Source organism: Muntiacus reevesi, chromosome 3, assembly GCF_963930625.1.
Source record: "Muntiacus reevesi chromosome 3, mMunRee1.1, whole genome shotgun sequence".
Lineage (NCBI taxonomy): Eukaryota > Metazoa > Chordata > Mammalia > Artiodactyla > Cervidae > Muntiacus > Muntiacus reevesi.
In genome coordinates this window covers 175,716,349-175,738,369 of record NC_089251.1, presented here as the reverse complement: position 1 = coordinate 175,738,369, position 22,021 = coordinate 175,716,349, and the positions used below count along the sequence as shown (strand labels likewise).

The window sequence follows — 22,021 nt, the reverse complement described above, 5'->3', positions numbered from 1 at the left end:
CCAGGGATGGGGGAGCCTGGTGGGCTGCCATCTATGGGGTCGCACAGAGTCGGACATGACTGAAGTGACTTAGCAGCAGCAAACGAATAAACAAGCAAACCCTGGCAAGAGAAAACAATTCATTCTGAAGATGCTCTGCACTCCAGCTCCCTTCCAGAATCCCCTCCTGTTCTCTGACTGCTGGCAGGCTGTGAATGGGAGCTCACATTGCCATGTGTAGTCCCATTTGTACTCTCCAGAGATAGACCCTCCCCCCAGGGCCCCAGTTCAGAAGAAAGGCTGTCTTTATGCATCTCTAAGTTTAATACTCAAGTATTTCTGGCATTACATTTGCATTACACCCATGCAGTGTTATCAAAAGAGATCCCAGAAATCATTGCTGAGTCACTACAGAGCACTTGCTATAAATGACAATCTCTTGGGGTCCAATTTTGGTAACACCATGTACGTTGCAGGATGAAAGTACGCCCATTCTCAATAGCATCTGGAGTGGCAGAGAGGGGGGATGTTTGTTTGCTTCCCATAACACCATGGGAGGTACAGAAACAAATGATATCCAAATCCCATTTACCAAGTAATAGCATTTATATTCTTCCATTGTCAATTTGCCACCTAGCAGGTTCAGGAGGCAAAGTGAGATTTCTCAGTAGCCACTACAGAGACTGGAAAGAAGCAACATAAAAGGTGATGGCAGGGCTTGCACTTGTATTAACTGAGAAGCATAACCTTTGGGAAAGGATTATTCATTTTAAATGTCAAATGTCACTTCAAATGCTGAAATAATCATTTGACTTGTTTTATGGTAACCCATAAAACTTTCTTATGGTAATTTCCTTTGAAGTAGCTAGAAGTCCAGTTTTCTTATGTTATTGATTTTTAGAAATATAAATTATTGTACAAATGTAATATTTTAGAAAGGAGAAATTGATTTCAGTCATACCACAAACAGAGGTAAATAAAATCAATCTTTCATTGTTGTGTTTTATGGGTACAGTCAGGAAAGAAAGGGCCCACACTAGGGGGTTCAACAGAGGGAGTTTTACATTAAAGAAAAAGAAGAGAAAACTGGTTATAAAAGTAAGAGGGGGCACTGATGCAACTCAGAGATGAGCAACGGCAGGAACTACTCCCACCCCAGGGCCAAAGCGCCCCGCGACCCAAGGAAGGTTGTAGATACTACTTGAGACACATCCGGAGCTGGAAGGAGGGGATGCCTCAATACGAGGCTTCTCTTCTCTCTGGCTCTTCAGTCTCCCATTAGGTCCTCCCCTTCTTCCAAAGCTATGGAGAAGACACTGGAAAGAGAGCCTGGAAAATGTAGTTCACAGGTCCTTAGCGCAGGTTCTCTTGAACCCTGAAAGCTAAGCAAGGCTTAAGTGCTAATATTTTATTGGGAGACAGGATCCCAGGGAAGTAGGAGTGAGAGGAAAAGGGAATGGAGACATGGAAGCATGGAAAAACACCTCCCCCACTGAGGTGATGCATCATTGGGCAGGACACTGCCTCACTGAGCACAACTCAGCCTCACCAGATCTCTGCACAGACTTCTCAGACTGTTCATTGGAGCAAGGAAAGGAGGAAAATGTATATGCTCCTGCTATTCTATTTTCTGCTTCCTGCGGTCAACGTTGCTCACAGGACGTGACGTCACCTGACCCCTCTAGGCGGCTACTGGGGCAGCCAGAGTCCCTGTCCTGTTAGACCTTCTTCAGATTTGGAAGCAGTGAGGGGAGGGGACGCAGCTGTGGGTCTTACAGCTCCTGCTGTGGTGAGTGTAATGGAGGCAGTTCTGGACCCCAGTGCCTCCTCCATGAGAGAGAGAGCCACCTGGAGATGCCTTAAGATGACACAGTAGTGGCAGAAACTGAGGTGGAGTTGCAGAAGTGTCCAGAATGCCCAAGAGCATGGCCAAGGGCCTGACACAGATCAGGCAAAAAGAATCTGAGACAGCATATAAAATGTGGACCACGGGTCTGCAAGTGAACAGCAAGGGCCTGGTATGTGTGTTGGTCTCCCACACCAAGCCTGTTGCTCTTTTCCTCTGTGTAGGGAAGGCAGGAATGAGGTAAGAAGGGATGGAGAGGCAAAGCAAGTGAAAGTGAAAGAAAGGAGCAGAGAGGCCGTAGAGACGGGGGACTAACGTTTATCAAGCATATCCTTGTGCAAGAACAATAATGGAAGCTTTACTGACATCATTTCAATTCTTCTAAAACAACTTTTAAAGGAGGTGTTATCACCCCATTTTATAGATCAGAAGTCAGAGGCCCAGAGGGTTTGAGTCACTTGCCCCAAGCTTTCTCAGCTAGCAAATGCCGAGCTGGGCTTAGAGCCAACCCAAAGCTCTTATCAACCCACAGCCACATGTTGTTCAACCATCTTTAATTATATGAACTGGCATAATTCCTACAAATTTCAATTGCTGGAGCTTATTTTCTCAATAGTTCACAACAAAGTTATAAATAGAGATCCACTTTAAAAATGCTAAGGGAAACCAGAATCTAGAGTTAAGGAGGCAATACGTATTAGAAGGCAGTTGGAAGGCTCTGACAGAGATGGGGAAACTAGCAGAGAATCCCAGGGAAAGGGTCCTGGAGTTTGCTCCCATTGGCCTCCTATTCTTTCTTTTCCCCTCTCTTCTCTTCTATTTTTTTCTTCCCTTAAGTTTGTTTTTGGATTTTTTACTGGTCCATGGGGTTGCAAAGAGTTGGATACAACTGAGCGACTGAACTGAACTGAACTGGATTTGTGAGTTTCATCATGGAGAGTAGGGACCTCCACTTCCCCTTCTTCTGACCTGACCAATCAAGATAGAATTACGGAGACATTATGTGAACATGGACTATATCATAAGTGGTTCTTCATTACACATGCTGGCAACCCATTCCAGTAATCTTGCCTGGAGAATCCCATGGACAGAGGAGCCTGTCGGGCTATAGTCCACAGGGTCGCAGAGAGTCGGACATGACTCAGCGACTAACAATTTCTTCCTTTCACTTTGGCCTCAGATCTAGCTTGTCTGTCACTTTTGGAGACAGGTGCTGATAGAAGCTGCCTCTGAGCTATGTGACATAGAGCAGAGAAGGGGCCCAGCAGATCTCCTGTATCTTGCAGGTGGCTGTGGCTGAAGTAGGGCCTGAAGTCTTCTTAAAGTAAACATTTATTGGCACATTACCCACATAGAGAAAAGTAGAGGAGGAAGGCAATAGCATGAGTAGGCAGAGAACTGTTACTTTCAAGTCTTTGCTCTAGCTGATCCCACTGCCTAGAGCTCTCTTTCACCAGATGTATTCAGAGCTTCCTCCTTTCCTGCTCTCAAGTCCTTACTCAAATGGCATATTTTTCTTAAAAAATTAATTTTTATTGGAGGTACATGACCTATGTTAAGGCTTCACCTTACCTGACCACCACATGCAAAATGGCAATCCCCAGTTACAGGGGCCTCCTCCCTAACAGGACTGGGACTAAGATGAGGCAATCAGAAGCCTACCACGCAGACACTAAAGAGATCTGCTCCCCCAACCCCAACTCCACTCAAGATCTTGCAAGTGCAGGGTGGACTCCACATGCTGAAAGGTTTAAGCGCCTCTAAAGTCTGATTCTTAGGCCTCTTGCCTCCTATTGGTCCTTGTCCTAAACCCTATTCCTCTTTCTCGCTGTGTTTTTCTCAAAGCCCTTCTCTAGAATTATCTCAAAGATAATGATGTGATCTATTCACCGATAGTCTCTAGCCTTGAGGTGGAGCCTGGCACTCTGAATGCATAATGAGAATGAATGAATGGCTAAATGATTGACTGCATACGCCCTGCAGAAGCATTTCATTCCTTCTTCTGTCAGTATGCTTCCTCTACTCCGTCAGAGTTTTGAGCTTCTTTAACCTCAGTGACCGTCAGGTCTTTCATTTATCTGTCCCCGTGTAACGTACCATGTCTGGCATACTGGGTCACTAAATAAAGGATGGATAAGTGAGTAAATATCTGCCAACTTCTGAGATGTAATTTTGGTTCTTTGCATAACATATCATCACTGTGATAACTGTTTTTACACTAGGAAGAGCCTAGATCTTGACAATAACTGGAGGTGATGTGACTGAGGTTTGCACAAGCTGCTGACCCCTCTGCAGCTGTTTCCTCTCCTGCAATATGTAAATAATTAACTTCACTTCATGGAGTGGTTGTGTTAGTGTAATTCTGTACAAAGTTCCTCACACATGGGCTGGTTCAATATATGTCCATTTTTGTGATCGTTTTATATTCTTATATGATTTTTGTTACATTTTCCCTGTAATAAATTGCAGTGTAGGGATTTTCCTAAATTGGTATTTTTCTATAGTCCTTGCCAAGCTTTCAATCCCTCCTACTTTTTATTTAAGTTAATTAAATTTAAAACAAAATTAAATTTTGTTTAAATTTGCTTAAATTCTTCATTTTCATTTCTTCTGTTTATGTCCTATTCCTTATTATTTCTCTCTTTCCTTTCACATACATTGTTGAATAATTAATATGTGCCAAGAACTGTGCTGGCACTGTGAATGCAAAGGAAACCTAAACATCAGCTGGTTTTCCTACAGACCTAATTAGGTAGGACCCAATTCTGTTTATTATTCTGTTTATTCTGTTTAGTTTTCCAGGGATTTCCCTCCTGAAGAAAATGTCTCTGTTTTCTTTACTGTATTGTTACTTTTCCTTCATTATATTCTCCTGATGCTGCTTACTTTCTTTTATCCTTTTTCTAAATAAAGCTTAAACTAAAAAAAAATCCATTTCAAGTTATTCGGAAATGTATTCATAAAAAAGAACACTTGATTTCCTATGGCATAAATAAGACTCCTACAGTGTATATGGAATTGAATCATAGCCTTGTGTGAAGCAGCAAGTCATCTAGTCTTGCTAACAATAAACAGAGCACCAGTACATAGGATGTAAAAGGAATCGAAACAGTTCTTGTGTCTTGGGAAGTCTTGGTCCTTCAAGGAAAATTTCAATGAAACAGTAAAGCTCTTATCATGACTCAGAGCTGTCATAAAAGTGTTTTACTGTAACAAAAATGAAACAACACTTTATTCAGTTATTGATGCTATACTACATGCAAAAGAAATATCACTTAGTATAAAAATATAAGAATAATTTAAAATATTTGTGATATGAGGAGATGAAAACATAAGAGAGAATAATTTAAGAATTTTTTAAAGTATCTGAATGAAGCGTTATCTGTCATATACATGTGGTTCCTCCCGGTAGCCCAGATGGTAAAGAATCTGCCTGCAATGCAGGAGACCTGGGATGGATCCCTGGATTGGGAAGATCCCCTGGAGGAGGAAACGGCATCCCACTCCGTATTCTTGCCTGGAGGATCCCATGGACAGAGCAGCCTGGCGGGCTCTGGTCCATGGGTTCACAAAGAGTCAGACACGACTGAGTGACTAACACTACTACTTCTATCATATCCATGTGACACAGTTAGTGGGCAAAAGCTGACTAATTTGTGGTAATAAAATACCAACTATATCTTATTAAAATTACAGAGGATTTTAAGAGTTGTTAATTTAATCATTTAAATTTAATTAAATATTAAATAAGATATGTTTCAAAGGGTTCATTGCATCAGAAATACTTCCTGGAGCCTGTGTCAGGACTCAAATGTAGTGACATAGATGAACTGATGGAGGAAACAAAGTTCTCTGAATGGAAAAGAATATTTTTTCTTTTATTAAAATATATTTATTTCTTTACTATATTGTTGCATATTAAAACCGTGGATTAAGCAGCATACACTCTCTCTTGCCCTACTTAAAATCTGTTCTCCAAATGGTAGCCATAATAATCCCTGTAGAAAGAAAGTCAGATGAAATGTAAATCAGATGGTGCATCTGCCCCACTTGAAACCTCCCTCCAAAACAAACAGCTATATAGACTCTACTGAGGACATAATGTCTGTTTGGTGGACTTATGTAAGAAATTATTAGCAGTCAGACTCAGGTGCAGAAACAAGGACCGGCGTCTAAGTAAACGCCTGACCAAAGAGCTTATATTTTGAAGATATTAGAAAAGGGAGGCACTAAATTTCCTTGAGTAGCTTATTTACATTTTTAAAGAAGATTCAACTCAACCCTTATTCAGAGGACACCTACTGTGTGTTCTTGGTACATTTCTTGATGACTGTGATCTGACAACAGTGAAAGTGAGGCATGATTCCCTTCCCCTAGGAGCCCACAGCCCACACTGATAGTCTTGGCAGTTTCGTGCATGTTACTCTGGAGTGAGATGAAATTAAACCCGTGTTATAGGATTGAAGGCAGGGACCAAAATCCAGTATGCCATTTCCTTCTCCACGAGATCTTCCCAACCCAGGAATCAAACCTGGGTCTCCTGCATTGCAGGTAGAATCTTTACCATCTGAGCCACCAGGGAATCTTAAATCTGGAGGGGTAGCTTAGAGACAGAAAAGGCAAGTCCCATAATTTAGGTGCTATATGCAAAAGTGAACATATTTGGTGACCGAATAAGAAGGAGTAACAAAAAAATTCCATCAGAGCAATTTCTTTTTCATTACTTATTAAATGTATAAGCTAATCATTTTTTACACACTTATTCAGTCATTCAAAACCTAATTTTAACTATTTTTCCATGTGGCATACCCGTAGGATCTATTTTTCACTAGTTACCTTGCATAAATACATTTGTTTAGAACTATTATCTTTGGAATTTGTCTAATTCATAGTATTCATTTTATAGTTAGGAAAAAGATAAAGCCGATTGAAGAGATAGACCCTATTTTGTACTTCTTGTACAACGACACGACTGAGTGACTGAACTGAACTGATACTAATTAAAATAATAAAGCACTATTTTAAAATTTTTCCATAGCATTAGAAAAATTTATAATTTGGAATACAGTATAAATTTGTCATGTTTACTCTGAGGATAGATGTGAATTTTTCAGAAAGACAGTTTGAGTCTACTTCCTAGAGTTATTTGAAAGTAAAAGAAGAAAAAGAAAACCTTTTACAGTTTCTGAAAATATACTGTCATGGGATATTTTTCATGTAATTTTAAGAGTGGCTCATTAATACATTTTGACCTGATCTAGAAGAAGATAATTTTATCCTCACAAAGGCTAAGGTTTATATGATTTTAAGCTATGACAATATTTACTATTCAATTTCTGACTTTATATATGAGAACATTTGATAATGTCTAACATGTTAGGGTCCCATCACTTCACAGCAAATAGATGGGGAAACAATGGAAACAGTGAGAGACTTTATTTTTGGGGACTCCAAAATCACTGCAGATGGCGACTGCAGCCATGAAATTAAAAGACAGTTAGTTGTTCCTTGGAAGATAAGCTATGACCAACCTATACAGCATATTAAAAAGCAGAAATATTACTTTGCCAACAAAGGTCCATCTAGTCAAAGCTATGCTTTTTCCAGTAGTCATGTATGGATGTGAGAGTTGGACCATAAAGAAGGCTGAGCACCGAAGAATTGATGCTTTTGAACTGTGGTGTTGGAGAAAACTCTTGAGTCCCTTGGACTGCAAGGAAATCCAACCAGTCCATCCTAAAGGAAATCAGTCCTGAATATTCATTGGAAGAACTAATGCTGAAGCTGAAACTCCAGTATTTTGGCCACCTGATGCGAAGAGCTGACTCATTTGAAAAGACCCTGATGCTGGGAAAGATTGAAGACGGGAAAAGAAGGGGTCGACAGAGTGTGAGATGGTTGGATGGCATCACTGACTCAATGGACATGAGCTTGAGTAAACTCTGGGAGTTGGTGATAGACAGGGAAACCTGGTGTATTGCAGTCCATGGGGTCACAAAGAGTCGGACACAACTGAGTGACTGAACTGACTGAACATGTTAGGGAAAGACCTGTTTCTAGCCATAAGAGAGTAAAAAAGTTCAGACAGCATTCTGCTGTAAGCAATCAGAAAACTTGACACAATATATGAAATAACTGTGTTCAGACATTGGAAAACAGTGTATGACCTTGATTTCAAGGAAGTGAAAGGAAACAGAGAAGTGAACCCTAAAATCATTCAGACATTCTGTCTGGAGACAATTTCCTGATTGTTATTTAGTGAGAAAGAACACAAACAGAGTTTGGCTATCTTGATAATTTAAGAAGACAGAAACCAAGGTTTAGGAGAGCCAAGGCAGATAGAATCTGTAGTGCAGAGAAAGGAAGAGAATGAATCGATGCAGAAAAAGAGTTCCAGCAGTTGGCATATGAGTTCCCATCAGTATTTGATTCTATCTGCATATGTATGAAGTGAAAATGTTAGTCACTCAGTTATATCTGATTCTTTGTGACCCCATGGACTGTAGCCCACCAGGATCCTCTGTCCATAGAATTCCCCAGGCAAGAATACTGGAGTGGGCAGTCATTCCCTTCTCCAGGGAATCTTCCCTGCCCAGGGATTGAACCCTGGTCTCCTGCATTGAAGGCGGACTCTTTGCCATGTGAGCCAACGGGGAAGTCCCCTGCGTGAGTGTAGTACAATTCAGAAAGTCCAAGGAAAGAAAAATCACTGGGATGCTGGATTCCCAGAGGCCCCACAAGGCCGAGAATTTTCCCAGTTTCCATAAACCAGAGTGGAGATCCCTTGCTGAATACACAGAGCTAAGCAGAGAGCCCAGCAAGGTCACACTTTATAATAAGGGTAAATCTATTAGGGTAATAAGGGTCATCTATTCCTAGATTAGAGAATATTCTAGACGCCCTAAAAGATGAAAAACAAGGCTCAAACTGAGCCACAGGTGACCAGGCTGCCTGCCAGAACAAAGGCCAATACTTCAAGAAAAAAATCCAGCACTCTATACCTTATATACAGCATCTGGTTAAAAAATTTTAGACTTGTGACAAAGTGAGAAAAGATGACATGTAACCAGAAAGAAAATCAAGTGATAGAAATAGTCCTAGATATTATATTGATGATGGAATTAATAGTCAAATTAAAATGCCTACTATAAATACATACAAAAGGGTTTAAAAGAAAATGTGCATATCCTGAGATGACGCATGGAGATGTACTTTAAATGATGAAAAACAAAGAGTATTAGAAATGATATTTTAAACAATAGGATTAGCAACATATTAGATATTATGGTAGTAAAGATCAGGGAGCTTGCAACATAACAGTATAAATAAGAGAAATGTACTTTTACTTTTCTGAGAACTATTAATGCATATTAGTATATATATAATGATAGCATTCAACCGTTTAATTCCCTTTATAAAAGAAATGATTATTGAAAAGCCTCCAAATTCAACATGGAGTGAACTGAAATTCACATCTGAACTCTAATGCAATGAGGTATACTTCAATCCATGTATTTGAGGTTCCTCAATATGCACGATTTTTTTTGGAAAGTTAGTCTTCAAAAGAAAAAATTACAGTATGAAAGCAAGTCCTTATCTGAAAAAAGAAAGGCTTTCTGGAGAAACTAAGTTTAAAGTATATGAAATATCCCTGTGTTATAGGTCATACGGAAAGGGGAAGTCAGTTGCTGCTGGATTTGCACTGCCTGCAAAGAGAATGAGTATGTGCAAGATGAATTCACCTGCAAAGCCTGTGACTTGGGATGGTGGCCCAATGCAGATCTGACAGGTAGGAACTGTCTCACTTGTCAACCTTACCCTGAACATTGGCCTCTGCAATGTGCCTGTTGTTTAAAATGTGGTGAGTAACTCACGCCTTTTTCAACATTTATTTACACTGTTACTGCTCATGTCAAAGGTACACTTAAAGTTCTAAAAAGTTTTCCATCATCCATATTGAAAATTTATTTAAATATAAATAAAACTGTATTCAAAGGGTATTCTTGTATACCAGTTGTTCCTGTTTTTCTTTTTATAATTTTTATCTGAAGATTTATCAGGGAAGAAGCATGTAAAAATATAAAGCAAGGTAATTTTAATGGTGTGATTAGTCACTCAGTCATGACCAACTCTTTGCGACCCCATGGACAGTAGCCCCCAGGCCCCTCTGTCCATGGGATTCTCCAGGCAAGAATACTGGAGAGTGTTGCCATTTCTTCCTCCAGTGGATCTTCGCAACCCAGGGATTGAACCTGAGTCCCCAGCGTCTCTTGCGTTAGTAGGCAGATTCTTTACCACTGAGATACCTGGGAAGGCTCTATTTTAATCAATGTTTCCCATGATCTACTCTCTATCTGGAATTTCTTTCATTTCCTTGTCTGCCTGACAAATTTTACAGTAGTTGTAAAGTTTGTTAGGCAGACACAGAGATTAAAAAAAAAAAATTCCAGATAGAAAGTAGAACATGGGAAACTTGAAAGCACGTAGTACATTTGGGGAAAACCATGGACAAGTACATGGGGTTGATTGGTAAATACAAGGGGATGGTAGAGATGTGGTCAGAAACGAGGTTGGATGAGGACACTGAAAGCAAATGGTAAGGAACTTCTATAAGAACTTAGTCTAAATGTTTGGATTTTGGCTTTAAGCCTAGGAGAACCACAGAGGCACTTAGAGTGGTGAATAATGTCATGATATTGGTGTCTCAGAAAGATAACCATGGTGGCAGTATGGACAAGGATAGTGAGCCTAAACTGAAAACAAAAGTGAGGAAGCTACTGTATTGGTTCAAATGAGTAATTCTAAAGGGTGTGAACAGAGCAGCTGCATGGAAGTTAGTTCAGTTCAGTAGCTCAGTCATGTCCCCATGAATCACAGCACGCTAGGCCTCCCTGTCCATCACCAACTCCCAGAGCTTACTCAAACTCATGTCCATCGAGTCGGTGATGCCATCCAGCCATCTCATCCTCTGTCGTCCCCTTCTCCTCCTGTCCCCAATCCCTCCCAGCATCAGGGTATTTTCCAATGAGTCAATGCTTCGCGTGAGGTGGCCAAAGTACTGGAGTTTCAGCTTCAGCATCAGTCCCTCCAATGAACACCCAGGACTGATCTCCTTTAGGATGGACTGGTTGGATCTCCTTGCAGTCCAAGGGACTCTCAAGAGTCTTCTCCAACACCATAGTTCAAAAGCATCAATTTTTCGGTGCTCAGCTTTCTTCACAGTCCAACTCTCACATCCATACATGACCACTGGAAAACCATATCCTTGACCAGACGGACCTTTGTTAGCAAAGTAATGTCTCTGCTTTTTAATATGCTATCTAGGTTGGTCATAACTTTCCTTCTGAGCAGTAAGCGTCTTTTAATTTCTTGGCTGCAGTCACCATCTGCAGTGATTTTGGAGCAAAATCACCAAAAAAAAAAATAAATAAATAAAGTCTGACACTGTTTCCACTGTCTCCCCATCTATTTCCCATGAGGTGATCGGACCAGATGCTTTTTAGATCCTCTTCATTTTCTGCCATAAGTGTGGTGTCATCTGCATATCTGAGGTTGTTGATATTTCTCCCAGCAATCTTGATTTCAGCTTGTGCTTCTCCCAGCCCACTGTTTCTCATGATGTACTCTGCATAGAAGTTAAATAAGCAGGGTGACAATATACAGCCTTGACGTACTCCTTTTCCTATTTGGAATCAGTCTGTTGGTCCATGTCCAGTTCTAATTGTTGCTTCCTGACCTGCATACAGGTTTCTCAAAAGGCATGTCAGGTGGTCTGGTATTCCCATCTCCTTCAGAATTTTCCACAGTTTATTGTGATCCACACAATTGAAAGCTTTGGTGTAGTCAATAAAGCAGAAATAGATGTTTTTCTGGAACTCTCTTGATTTTTCGATGATCCAGCGGATGTTGGCAATTTGATCTCTGGTTCCTCTGCCTTTTCTAAAACCAGCTTGAACATCTGGAAGTTCTTGGCTCACGTATTGCTGAAGTCTGGCTTGGAGAATTTTGAGCATTACCTTACTAGCGTGTGAGATGAGTGCAATTGTGCGGTAGTTTGAGCATTCTTTGGGATTGCCTTTCTTAGGGATTGGGATGAAAACTGACATTTTCCAGTCCTGTGGCCACTGCTGAGTTTTCCATTTGCTGGCATAGAGAGTGCAGCACTTTCACAGCATCGTCTTTCAGGATTTGAAATAGCTCCAATGGAATTCCATCATATCCACTAGCTTTGTTTGTAGTAATGCTTTCTAAGGCCCACTTGACTTCACATTCCAGGATGTCTGGCTGTAGGTGAGTGATCACACCACTGTGATTATCTGGGTCATGAAGATCTTTTTTGTACAGTTCTTCTGTGTATTCTTGCCACCTCTTCTTAATATCTTCTGCTTCTGTTTGGTCCATACCATTTCTGTCCTTTATTGAGCCCATTTTTGCATGAAATCTTCCCTTGGTATCTCTAATTTTCTGGAAGAGATCTCTAGTCTTTCCCATTCTGTTGTTTACCTCTGTTTCTTTGCATTGATCACTGAGGAAGGCTTTCTTATCTCTCCTTGCTATTCTTTGGAACTCTGCATTCCAATGGGAATATCTTTCCTTTTTTCCTTTGCTTTTTGCTTCTCTTCGTTTCACAGCTATTTGTAAGGCCTCCTCAGACAACCATTTTGCTTTTTTGCATTTCTTTTCCATGGGGTGACCTTAATCCCTGTCTCCTGTACAATGTCACAAACCTCTGTCCATAGTTCATCAGGCTCTCTGTCTATCAGATCTAGTCCTTTCAATCTATTTCTCACTTCCACTGTATAGTCATAAGGGATTTGATTTAGGTCATACCTGAATGGTCTAGTGGCTATCCCTACTTTCTTCAGTTTAAGTCTGAATTTGGCAATAAGGAGTTCATGATCTGAGCCACAGTCAGCTCCCAGTCTTGTTTTTGCTGACTATGTAGAGCTTCTCCATCTTTGGCTGGAAAGAATATAATCAATCTGATTTCGGTGTTGACCATCTGGTGATGTCCATCTGTAGAGTCTTCTCTTGTGCTGCTGGAAGGGTGTTTGCTATGACCAGTGTGTTCTCTTGGCAAAACTCTAATAGCCTTTGCTCTGCTTCATTCCGTACTCCAAGGTCAAATTTGCCTGTTACTCCAGGTGTTTCTTGACTTCCTACTTTTGCATTCCAGTCCCCTATAATGAAAAGGACATCTTTTTTGGGTGTTATTTCTAAAAGGTCTTGTAGGTCTTCATAGAACCGTTCAGCTTCAGCTTCTTCAGCATTACTGGTTGGGTCATAGGCTTGGATTACCGTGATATTGGATAGTTTGCTTTGGAAACAAACAGAGATCATTCTATCGTTTTTGAGATGGCATCCAAGTACTGCATTTCAGACTCTTTTGTTGACTATAATGGCTACTCCATTTCTTCTAAGGCATTCCTGCCCAGAGTAGTAGATATAATGGTCATCTGAGTTAAATTCACCCATTTCAGTCCATTTTAGTTCACTGATTCCTAGAATGTCGACATTCACTCTTGCCATCTCCTGTTTGACCACTTCCACTTTGCCTTGATTCATGAACCTAACATTCCAGGTTCCTATGCAATATTGCTCTTTACAGCATCGGCCCTTGCTTCTATCACCAATCCCATCCACAACTGGGCATTGTTTTTGCTTTGGCTCCATCCCTTCATTCTTCCTGGAGTTATTTCTCCACTGATCTCCAGTAGCATACTGGGTACCTACCAACCTGGGGGGTTCCTCTTTCAGTATCCTATCATTTTGCCTTCTCATACTGTTCATGGGGTCCTCAAGGCAAGAATACTGAAGTGGTTTGCCATTCCCTTCTCCAGTGGACCACATTCTGTCAGACCTCTCCACCATGACCCATCCGTCTTGGGTGACCCCACACGGCATGGCTTAGTTTCATTGAGTTAGACAGGACTGTGGTCCTGTGATCAGATCGGCTAGTTTTCTGTGATTATGGTTTTAGTGTGACTGCCCTCTGATGCCCTGTCACAACACCTACCATCTTACTTGGGTTTCTCTCACCTTGGACGTGGGGTATCTCTTCACGGCTGCTCCAGCAAAGTGCAGCCGCTACTCCTTACCTTGGATGAAGGGTATCTTCTCACGGCTGCCCCTCCTGAAAGTAGAGAGGAATAAATGAATGCAGGAGATGATTTACTCATAAAATCAGTGGGATTCCTGTGGATGGATTACCCAAGTTTATAAGCTTCCCAAGAGTAATGTTCAGGTATGTGAGTTTTGAGGCTTCCCAGATGGCGCTAGTGATAAAGAACCTGCCTACCAATACAGGAGACAGATGAGACACAGGTTCAATCCCTGGGATGGGAAGATCCCCTGGAGGAGGAAATGGCAACTCACTCTAGTATTCTTGCCTGGAGAATCACACCGACAGAGGAGCCTGGCAGGCTACAGTCCATAGTGTCCCACAGAGTTGAACACAACTGAAGCGACTTAGCATGTATATATGAGTTTTGATTTCCAAAATCTCTGATATGAGCTTACAGATGACACATGTGTCACAGATGTTGTTCACAAATTTTAAGAGTGATAGAACCATAGAAATTTTGAGTTCATAGAGACTGTATCACCTGAATGACACAATCCTTCATTTTAGAACATGAAAGCTAAGGCCTGGAGAGGCGTACTTGTGTGCCCAGGGTCATAACTAGTTAGAAGCAGGTCCTTGTTCATTGACTGCTGATCCTACGCTTCCCTGGGTGCTGTTGAAAATCATTAGGGTAACATTCACGAGTGCTGTTTACTTTTTAACTTCTCCCCAAATAAGATTCTGAAACTAAGAAACTGTGTGGCTTATACAGAGGACATAAAAAATGGCTGCCTGAGTAGAAAAAGGTCAATAATTAAAATTATACTTTTTAAAGTAAGAGACCATGTAAAATGTTAGAAAACAGTTAGAAGTATAAACAGTTAGAAAATAAACTGAATATCAAAGCTTTTAGCAATCACCTGGTACAAAGGTCATTTTAAAATGAAAAGAACTTAGAATGTTTTTGAAAGTACAAATTCTGTCTCACCTGTTTTTTAATTCTCTTTCTGAAAGCTGGTTTTCAACTTCAAATATGCCTAAAAATCACCCAGGAATTACTCATCTGCAGAGATCCCCATTCACTAGTTCTGAGACGGGACCCATAAAATTCTAGTCCCTGTCCCATCCCTTGGAAAACTCTGGCTCACAGCCTGGTGCCTTGAACATACATAATTACTGCCTGATAAATGTTTGCTCTATTGAGAGAATTAGAGAGAAGGAACTCACCCACGTTCATCTAGGTCAATACAGATGGTTAATAGGAGAAGCCACCTCAAGAATCTAGGGGGTTTTGTCTCTGGGTCTAACGCTGTTTCTTTCACTCTGCATTTATCTCACGGTTGCATGCATCAGACTGACTTGAAGAAGTTTTTCCAACGTTGTTCTGGACACAAGCGTCCTCCCCCACAGGTTCACATCTTCACGAACTGATCTTCTTACCCAGTATGTGCTTCCTGTCCTGTTTATCTTGAGAAAGCAGACTCCTTAGATCACCCTTGTGCATGAAAACTAGGTTTGACTTCAGAGTCAGTCCTCTCTGCTTTTTAACTGAGACCACAGCTGACAAGAAAGAGAATCAAAGACAAAACTAGCCCCTTTCTAGGATTAATCTTAAATGTCAGAAGTCCTGGTTTTGAGGTACAAGTTTTCCTCTTGTCTACATTTCAGAGCTTCCCCAGACTTTTCCTACTATCTCAGCTTCCCTTTAATTGAGGCTTCTCTCATACATGAAAAGAACTTCTATCCAATATTAAAATAGAAAAAAAAAACTTTTTTAAGATCTAATATAATAACGGAACTCAAAGTCATATGTTTTATCCCCTAGAGATCTTCCATTGTGGTTATATTTTCTGTCCACTGTCAAGCGATGACCATCCTAGATTAGCAACAATTAAAAAAATCCTCCTTAATTATAAATAGATGAGTTTTAATGCAATTATCTTTCTAGAGAATTAAATCTACTATCACCCATCATATGTGTAAAAATCACTAACATTCAAAAAGTTGAGCTAAGCAACAGCCCATTCTGCCTTAAATGGTAACAACAGGCAAGTGGCTAAATTTGGATCCTATATCCAAATTATGTCACAACTCTTATGTTTAAGATCTTTCAGAATATGCATCGCTCATCCTCATTTATACTTAGTCTTAAGGGCACCTATTGTTTCTGCATCCCTTCCATTCTTTCACACCAATGGAAAATGAGGTCTAATTTGCTACTTACTGGGCGGCATGTCAGGCTCAGAGCAAGGCGCAGTTCATGGCAGTGTGTTTTTGACTGTTGCCATGGTAGCAGTAGTTGTGAAAAGAGAAGACTCACAGGCAGAGAAAAACAAAAATCAGTAAAATACTAAGAGGAGTATATTCATTGCCTTTAAGTAAGTGTTTTATTTTCATGGGTAGATTCTTTGGACTGAACTTTAGTTAAAATGAGAAATCATTCTTCTTTGGAAAATAGTGCTTTTTACTGAAGGTGAAGTTTGTTAAAAATATGCTTAAAATCATTTTATGAGATACTTTGCATATATGATCCAAAGATTAAAATTAATGAATAAAAATATGTTAACAAGTGAGTTTTTATCCTCATTAGGATATGTTGCTTTTTGGCTATGAAGGAAAAAAATGGATGTTTCTTAGAGGAAGTGTCTTCTGAAGCTGTTAATAAGCTTCTCATGTTTTCTTCTTGGGAAAATGCACACTTTAATTCAGCATTTAAATTTCACACTTTACTTCTCATGGTGCATAAACAGAGATTTCATCTGCCATGATATACAACTTGATAATAGTTTAACAATTCATGGACCAATTATAAGAAACCCAATGCTGCCTATTCCTTTTAAAAAGTCAAATAGTATAAAATAATTCCTCATAAAGTCAGACTACCCTAAATCTTACAATGAAAATATAAAATACTGTTATAAAAATTAACTTTTAACTATTTTTCCCTACCTACCTAACAGTTGCAGCCACCTCTCATGTTATCTACTTATTTATTTACTTTTGTATTATACACAACCACTTTCTTTGTGCCAGGTATTTTTTTGAGATATTGGGACATATGGGTGAATGAGACAAGGTTTATATCCTAGAAGACAAACTTCATATAAAACTAGACATGTAAGCAGACAATTATAAGTCCTGGAACAGGACTATGTACAAAATTTCACATGAGTACAGAGAAAAAAGCTGTCGTCTTTTCCCTGACAAGAGAAAGAGGAAGGGACATTTGAGCTTAAAGATTGAATAATAAATAGAATTTCCCCTTTTAGATAATTTATATTAATGTAATAATGCTAGAGAAAGCATTTCAGTGAAGCCTTATGCAATTGTGAAGCAGTATTGCAAATGTTATTAAATGTCCCAACACACTTTAGGTGGAATAATTGTGGCCTATCTTTGTTTCTTGTTTCATATTAAATTTGTCTTTCCTTCATTGGAAAGGATTCAGATATTAAATTTTAACCTCCTCTAATGCATTTGGGTGTTATAAGTGAGCCAATATTTAGTTCAAAAATTAGAAGTTAACCTTTGTCCTCAGATTAGAGTTATTACCACTTCTCTTAGATTTTTGCTCAGTAATTTGTAGTCTGCTAGAAGGAAACTGACGTGTCTGGGGTAACTCTAACCGTGAACACTGCCAGGTCCTTGAGTTCTCTGTGCTTTAGATATAGTATGCACAACTCTATTAAAGTCTTCTTGTGGGTTTCAGGTAGGCTCAGGGCACTCATTCTAAACCACTGATTGAATTTAACCACCACCCCTTCTAGTCTTGGAATTATCAAACATTGGAGGTTGCGAAACCCTTCTCTTTAAAAAACAGGATAAATAAAGTACATTGCATCACATAATATATATGGACAATGGATATTTTGTCTAACTCCCTTAAAATATCAAAGCTAGCCCTTCTCAAATTTAGGATGTCTTAAAAAATAGAAAAAGAATAGAAAGAAAGAAAGGAAAGGAAAGAAGAAAAAACAACTTTTAAGAAGCTTATTCAAAATGTAAATTGTCAGTCCCAATCCCCATGTGATTCTGTTTTGGGTGGTCCTGGATGGCCTTGAAAATCCTGCTTTTCACATAGGAAAAAGAATATAGCATCTTCACAAGATATAAAGCAATCTTAATGGTGCTGAGCACCGAAGAATTGATGCTTTTGAACTGTGGTGTTGGAGAAGACTCTTGACAGTCCCTTGGACTGCAAGGAGATCCAATCAGTCCATCCTAAAGGAAATCAGTCCTGAGTGTTCATTGGTAGGACTGATGTTGAAGTTGAAACTCCAATCCTTTGGCCACCTGATGTGAAGAGCTGACTCATTTGAAAAGAGCCTGATGCTGGGAAAGATTGAAGGCAGGAGGAGAAGGGGATGACAGAGGATGAGATGGTTCCTTGGCATCACTGACTCAATGGATGGGTTTGGGTGGACTCAGAGTTGATGATGGATAGGGAGGCCTGGCGTGCTGTGGTTCATGGGGTCGCCAAGAGTCAGACACGACTGAGCAACTGAACTGAACTGACTGAATGGTGAGGTAGGTTTAAGCTTTGGGGTATTGTTATAACAAACTGCTACTGTTGCAACACAAGAATACTTAGACTTCTACCATAGAAGAATGGTTTTCTTCATTTGTGTATAGTATACTGGGTTGAAGAAGTGAAGTGAAGTTGCTCAGTCATGTCCGACTCTGTGAATCCATGAACTGTAGCCTACTGGGCTCCTCCATCCATGGGATTTTCCAGGTAAGAGTACTGAAGTGGGTTGCCATTTCCTTCTCCAGAGGATCTTCCTGGAAGGCAGACGCTTTACCGCCTGAGCCACCAGGGAAGCCCTAGTACCCTGGGTTAAGGTAGGCTTAATTTACAGCTAGACTTGGAAGACTGATTACCTATGGAGAGGGCTGAGTATCAGTCTTTAGTTTCTGGTTACATTAATGTATATGTGTTAGTTGCTCAGTTGTATCCAACTCTTTGTGACCCTGTGGACTGTAGCCTGCCAGGCTTCTCTGTTCATGGAATTCTCCAGGCAAGAATACTGGAGTGGGTTGCCATCTCCTTCTGCAGACCAGTGGAGTTTTAAACTTTAAGATGGTTACATTAAGGGGGCTAGGATTTATGATATGCAATTTAAGGTTTGAAACTCCACTAGCGACAACCAAAGTTAGTTCATTTACTGATGCATATTTTTTTAGACAGGTCGACTTGGCTATACAACTTGAGGGCTATGAAAGACTTCAGTGAGAGTTTCTATCTTGTGCTGTCTCAAAATCAATGTTCATTGTGCAGATTGTTGTAGCTCAGTCCACCGATAAAGCATGCCCTTGTTGGAATGAGCCCATCTTAAATTTGAGAAGTGCTAGTTTTGATATCTTGAGAGAGTTACACAAAATATCCACATGTCCACATATGTGAGGTAATGTACTTATTAGTTATTACCTTAGTTATTGTATAACTTAAATTCATGAATAAATGTTCCAATGAAATGTTTCCAAACCCCTAGATTGGTAAGTTGGAACATGCTTGCTAAGACTACAAGTCTGATCATATTTTAGTCATTATAAGTGTTGTGGTTTGTCAACAGTGGAATGCTTCAGAAAATATTCACACTGTTTAAACTAATACATATTTATAAACCACAGAAGGAGATAACTGTAGGCAATGCATTTGGAGTTACTCACAGGATTCTTTTACAATTGTGTCAGTCAGTGTCCCCACCTTTACAGCTTTCCCAGATTAATTTAATTACAAATGAAGCATGAACTGGCCGCATCTGCTATCCTGGAAATGTTTTCCCATTAGTGTTTAATTTTGTGGCCAATTTGTTTCTACTGAAATGAATTCTTTAATTTTTTTCCATCAGAATTTTATCTTGTGTCTATTGGATATTTCATATGGTGCTGCCAGACAGCCATTCTGGCTTTGCCAGATAATATCCTTGTAGATCAGGCATTTCTTTTAAGAATTTCTTTGCTGGCTAGACCTTGTGTTCCTATAACTGAATTCTTGAACTTCTCTATTACACAAAATATCCATCCTGTCCACATATGTGAGGTAATGGACTTGTTTGCCCTGTTTTGTTGTTATTAATACACTATTCATTATTGTTTTATATGAGACTTGTGTAAGGACTCAGAGTAGTCTGTATAGTATAATCATCTCTAAAATATTTATATTATATTTTACAGTACTAGTATTAGCCTTTATAGTACCTTTTTTAATGCTATAGGTCTAAACTTATATGGCAACAATTATTTTATGTAACATCAACACATCAAAATATTATTATTTGAAAAAATAACTGAAAACTTTTTAAAGTGTGCTTTTATAGTATTTAAAGACTAAAATCTGTCTTTATAGTGTTAAATAAATGGATTATTCTGAAATCATACAAGTTATTAGCTTATATATCTGCCTCTTTTCTTTTAAAATTTGATAGGACACAGGGAAGCCAAAATTCAGTTATTAAAAATATTTATTTTGTGGTAGAGTATTGCATTTTATAATACTGTGTGGACTACTTATGTATTAAACTTAGTGGTTTCCTTTTCAGTTTTAGTATAAGAACCATGGTGAACCAATGTTAATATTTAGTAATGGGTATTCAAAATTCTATTCGACAAGCACACTCCTTGAATAACATAAACACAATCCTGAGATTCTCCTCCTTTGGTTATAGAGCTTAATTATGCTCACTTATTACATCAGTGAATATTAATATGGGGAGAATTAGCAACAGTTCATAACTAGCTAATTAGAAGAAAAGGACAATTTCAGTTAATAATAGGGATTTATTATGCGTGGTAATTCAGTCAGTTCAGTCAGTCATGTCTGACTGTTTGCGACCCCATGAACCGCAGCATGCCAGGCCTCCCTGTCCATCACCAACTCTCGGAATCTACCCAAACCCATGTCCATCAAGTCGGTGATGCCATCCAGCCATTTCATCCTCTGTCGTCCCCTTCTCCTCCTGCCCTCAATCTTCCCCAGCATCAGGGTCTTTTTAAATGAGTCAGCTCTTCGCATGAGGTGGCCAAAGTACTGGAGTTTCAGCTTCAGCATCAGTCCTTCCAATGAACACCCAGGACTGATCTCCTTTAGGATGGACTGGTTGGATCTCCTTGCAGTCCAAGGGACTCTCCAGAGTCTTCTCCAACAACATAGTTCAAAAGCATCAATTCTTCAGCACTCAGCTTTCTTCACAGTCCAACTCTCACATCCACACATGACTACTGGAAAAACCACAGCCTTGAATAGATGGGCCTTTGTTGGCAAAGTAATGTCTCTGCTTTTTAATGTGCTGTCTAGGTTGGTCATAATGTTCCTTCCAAGGAACAAGCATCTTTTAATTTCATGGCTGCAGTCACCATCTGCAGTGATTTTGGAGCCCAAAATAAAGTCAGGCACTGTTTCCACTGTTTCCCCATCTATTTGCCATGAAGTGATGGGACTGGATGTCACGATCTTAGTTTTCTGAATGTTGAGCTTTAAGCCAGCTTTTTCACTCCCCTCTTTCACTTGCATCAAGAGGCTCTTTAGTTCTTCTTCACTTTCTGCATAAGGATGGTATCATCTGCATATCTGAGGTTTTTGTTATTTCTACCGGCAATCTTGATTGCAGCTTGTGCTTCCTCCAGCCCAGCATTTCTCAAGATATAATCTGCATATAAGTTAAATAAGCAGGGTGACAATATACAGCCTTGATGTACTTCTTTTCCTATTTGGAACCAGTCTGTTGTTCCATGTCCAGTTCTAACTGTTGCTTCCTGACCTGCATACAGATTTCTCAGGAGGCAGGTCAGGTGGTCTGGTATTCCCATCTTTGTCATAATTTTCCACAGTTTGTTGTGATCCATGCAGTCAAAGGCTTTGGCATAGTCAATAAAGCAGAAATAGATGTTTTTTTCTGGAACTCTCTTGCTTTTTCAATGATCCAGCGGATGTTTGCCATTTGATCTCTTGGTACAAGGACTTAAAGACCTTGTACAAAACCTAAAGATATTTTGACTAACTTAGTTTATGCTTGCAATTATCCTTAGGCTAAGAGATTGGTTTTAAAGGGTAAATTCGTTATCTATTACTGTGTAACAAATTACCCCCAAACAAATTTCCTCCAAACTTAGTAGCTTATAACGATACACAT

General features: G+C 39.6%; 1 protein-coding gene across 2 annotated transcripts in view; it reads left to right on the top strand.

The window, feature by feature from the left end:
- GRM1 (glutamate metabotropic receptor 1) overlaps window positions 1-22,021 on the top strand; it is a 397,765-nt gene that overhangs the window by 339,296 nt on the left and 36,448 nt on the right. For both annotated transcript variants that reach the window (XM_065927760.1, XM_065927761.1), the window contains exon 6: window positions 9,488-9,614. In XM_065927760.1, coding sequence (XP_065783832.1) covers window positions 9,488-9,614 — 127 coding nt within the window. The remainder of the gene's footprint in view (window positions 1-9,487; window positions 9,615-22,021) is intronic.